This window comes from Cucumis sativus, chromosome 5, assembly GCF_000004075.3.
Source record: "Cucumis sativus cultivar 9930 chromosome 5, Cucumber_9930_V3, whole genome shotgun sequence".
NCBI lineage: Eukaryota > Viridiplantae > Streptophyta > Magnoliopsida > Cucurbitales > Cucurbitaceae > Cucumis > Cucumis sativus.
The window spans coordinates 30,161,912-30,163,798 of NC_026659.2; the positions used below are offsets into that span (position 1 = coordinate 30,161,912).

The following is a 1,887-nucleotide window of genomic DNA, read 5'->3' on the forward strand; positions in this document are numbered from 1 at the left end:
CTTTTTGCATAAAATCTAGCTACAATGTTTCTTTCTAGCATTCTCTCTTTAATGTCTCAAATCTGGTCTTTAGCTAATCAATAGCATCAACCAACTAGAAAAGATAGCAACTACTTCCCTTCAATAGTGGGTTGTGTGTTAGTTTAAGCCTTTAATCAACTTTTAAGTACATTGTTAAAGAAACTTTCCTCTATAACAACCAACATGATTGGATGTGTGGGCCTTCCATTTTGAATACTAAGTAATATTACCAAACAATTTTTTTCCATAAATAGAGACTTATAATTCTAGCTGTATGAAATAAAGTAGTTTCCTTAATATATAAAACCCTTTGTATTATATGCAAATAGACAACAATTCTAGGGCTAAATATCAAATTATAAAATAACCACAAAACCCCCCCTTTTCCCCCCAATTTTTACATATTATCCTTTTTAAGTAAACTTATTTTTACATGAGGATTACAATAATTCAAATTTACCTTTTTACATGAATTATTTGGAGGATTATTTACCTCTAGGGTGGTCACAAGATTTAAAATCTCTAGAAAAGGGGGAAAAAAAAATTCAAGAAATTGCTGACCCTTTTTCATTCAAGGGTTTTGTGAATATAATATTTGATCATATTTGTAAATTTTTTTTTTTTTTTAATTTTGAATGTCATAGCATTATAGTGTCAATAATTAGTTGAATTGAATTTTGCCAGATATTGTAAGGACTGAAAGCTAAAAGATATTGCCATAAAGATTTTTGGTCTATTACTTCCAATCTCCAAAAGATACACTCAAATCAAATACATATATAATTCAAAAGAGATATAATGAAAAAAAAAAAAGGATTTACATAACTTTTTTTTATCCTCAAATGAACCTGAAATTAAAGGGGGAAAAAAAATTCAAATTACACAAAACACACAATTTCTTAGTTCAAGTCAAGTTCATTCCAATCCAACACAAGAATTTTTTATAAAAATAATAATAATAATAATTCAAGCAACACAACGACAAAGCTGAATCTCAACTCCTAATCCCATGTTGAGAAATTTCGTTTATTCAGCACCCCCCCCTAAAAAAAAAGAGAAAAAATTCCTCACCCCATACACACTGAAGTTATAGTATTATTATATGTACAGTCTTTTAATTAAGTTCCATTTCAGGGTGATGAAGAGCAATCACACACTACCTCAGTTCCAACTTGCCTTCTATGGAAATTCCGGTGGCAACCACAAGCGGCGCAAGTCAGTCCAGCAGTCGTCCCTTCGTCACCACTCGCCATGAATTCTCGACACCCATCAACGGCGTACCCTCCGACACCGGCAGCGTGGTTCTTTTGACACTCCCCATATCTTACACTTCTAACTGTGAAAGAAGAAGCCACAGAATCCCTTGAGGATTCTTCTGATCTTCTAAGCACAACTTGACGCTTCCTCATTTGAACCAAAGGAAAAATTGTAAAAAAAAAAAAATCCTTTTTAGGGTAATTAGCTAGGTCTTGTTCTACAAAAAAAAAAAAAAAAAAAAAGCTTCAAATTTTGGTAATGGAATAATAAATTCAGTGTAGGAGTCAGGGACAGATTTTACAAATTGAAATGGGGTTCTTGGCTGAAACCCTAACCCTTAAAGCACTTGTTTAAATAGAGTTGGAAAAAAGTTCGATTGGAAAAATAGCTTTTATGACATGTCATTTTCTCATTTGTTAATTATATATCATATGGATTTTTAATTATAAATGAGATAAAATAATTATTAATTTTCTTTATTTTAATCATGACCATTAGTGTAATAGGAAAAAAAAAGGATACTTGATTTGGTCAAGAACAGCTGCTCTTAATAGTGAGGAGACATGTTTTTTTCTTTCAAGTCTCTTCTCATATTTGGATAAATAACTT

At 31.1% G+C, this 1,887-nt stretch overlaps 1 protein-coding gene across 1 annotated transcript; it reads right to left on the reverse strand.

The window, feature by feature from the left end:
* Positions 1–837: 837 nt before the first annotated feature.
* LOC101213061 (mini zinc finger protein 2) lies at positions 838–1,600 on the reverse strand. The gene has a single exon (XM_004148645.3). The coding sequence runs from the start codon at positions 1,428–1,430 to the stop codon at positions 1,152–1,154; it is 279 nt and encodes a 92-aa protein (XP_004148693.1). The 5' UTR covers positions 1,431–1,600; the 3' UTR covers positions 838–1,151.
* Between the last annotated feature and the right edge of the window lie 287 nt (positions 1,601–1,887).

What these genes read in the sequence shown, in the direction of transcription:
- LOC101213061 (XM_004148645.3), bottom strand. Translation starts at nt 1,430, where the DNA reads ATGAGGAAGCGTCAAGTTGTGCTTAGAAGATCAGAAGAATCCTCAAGG.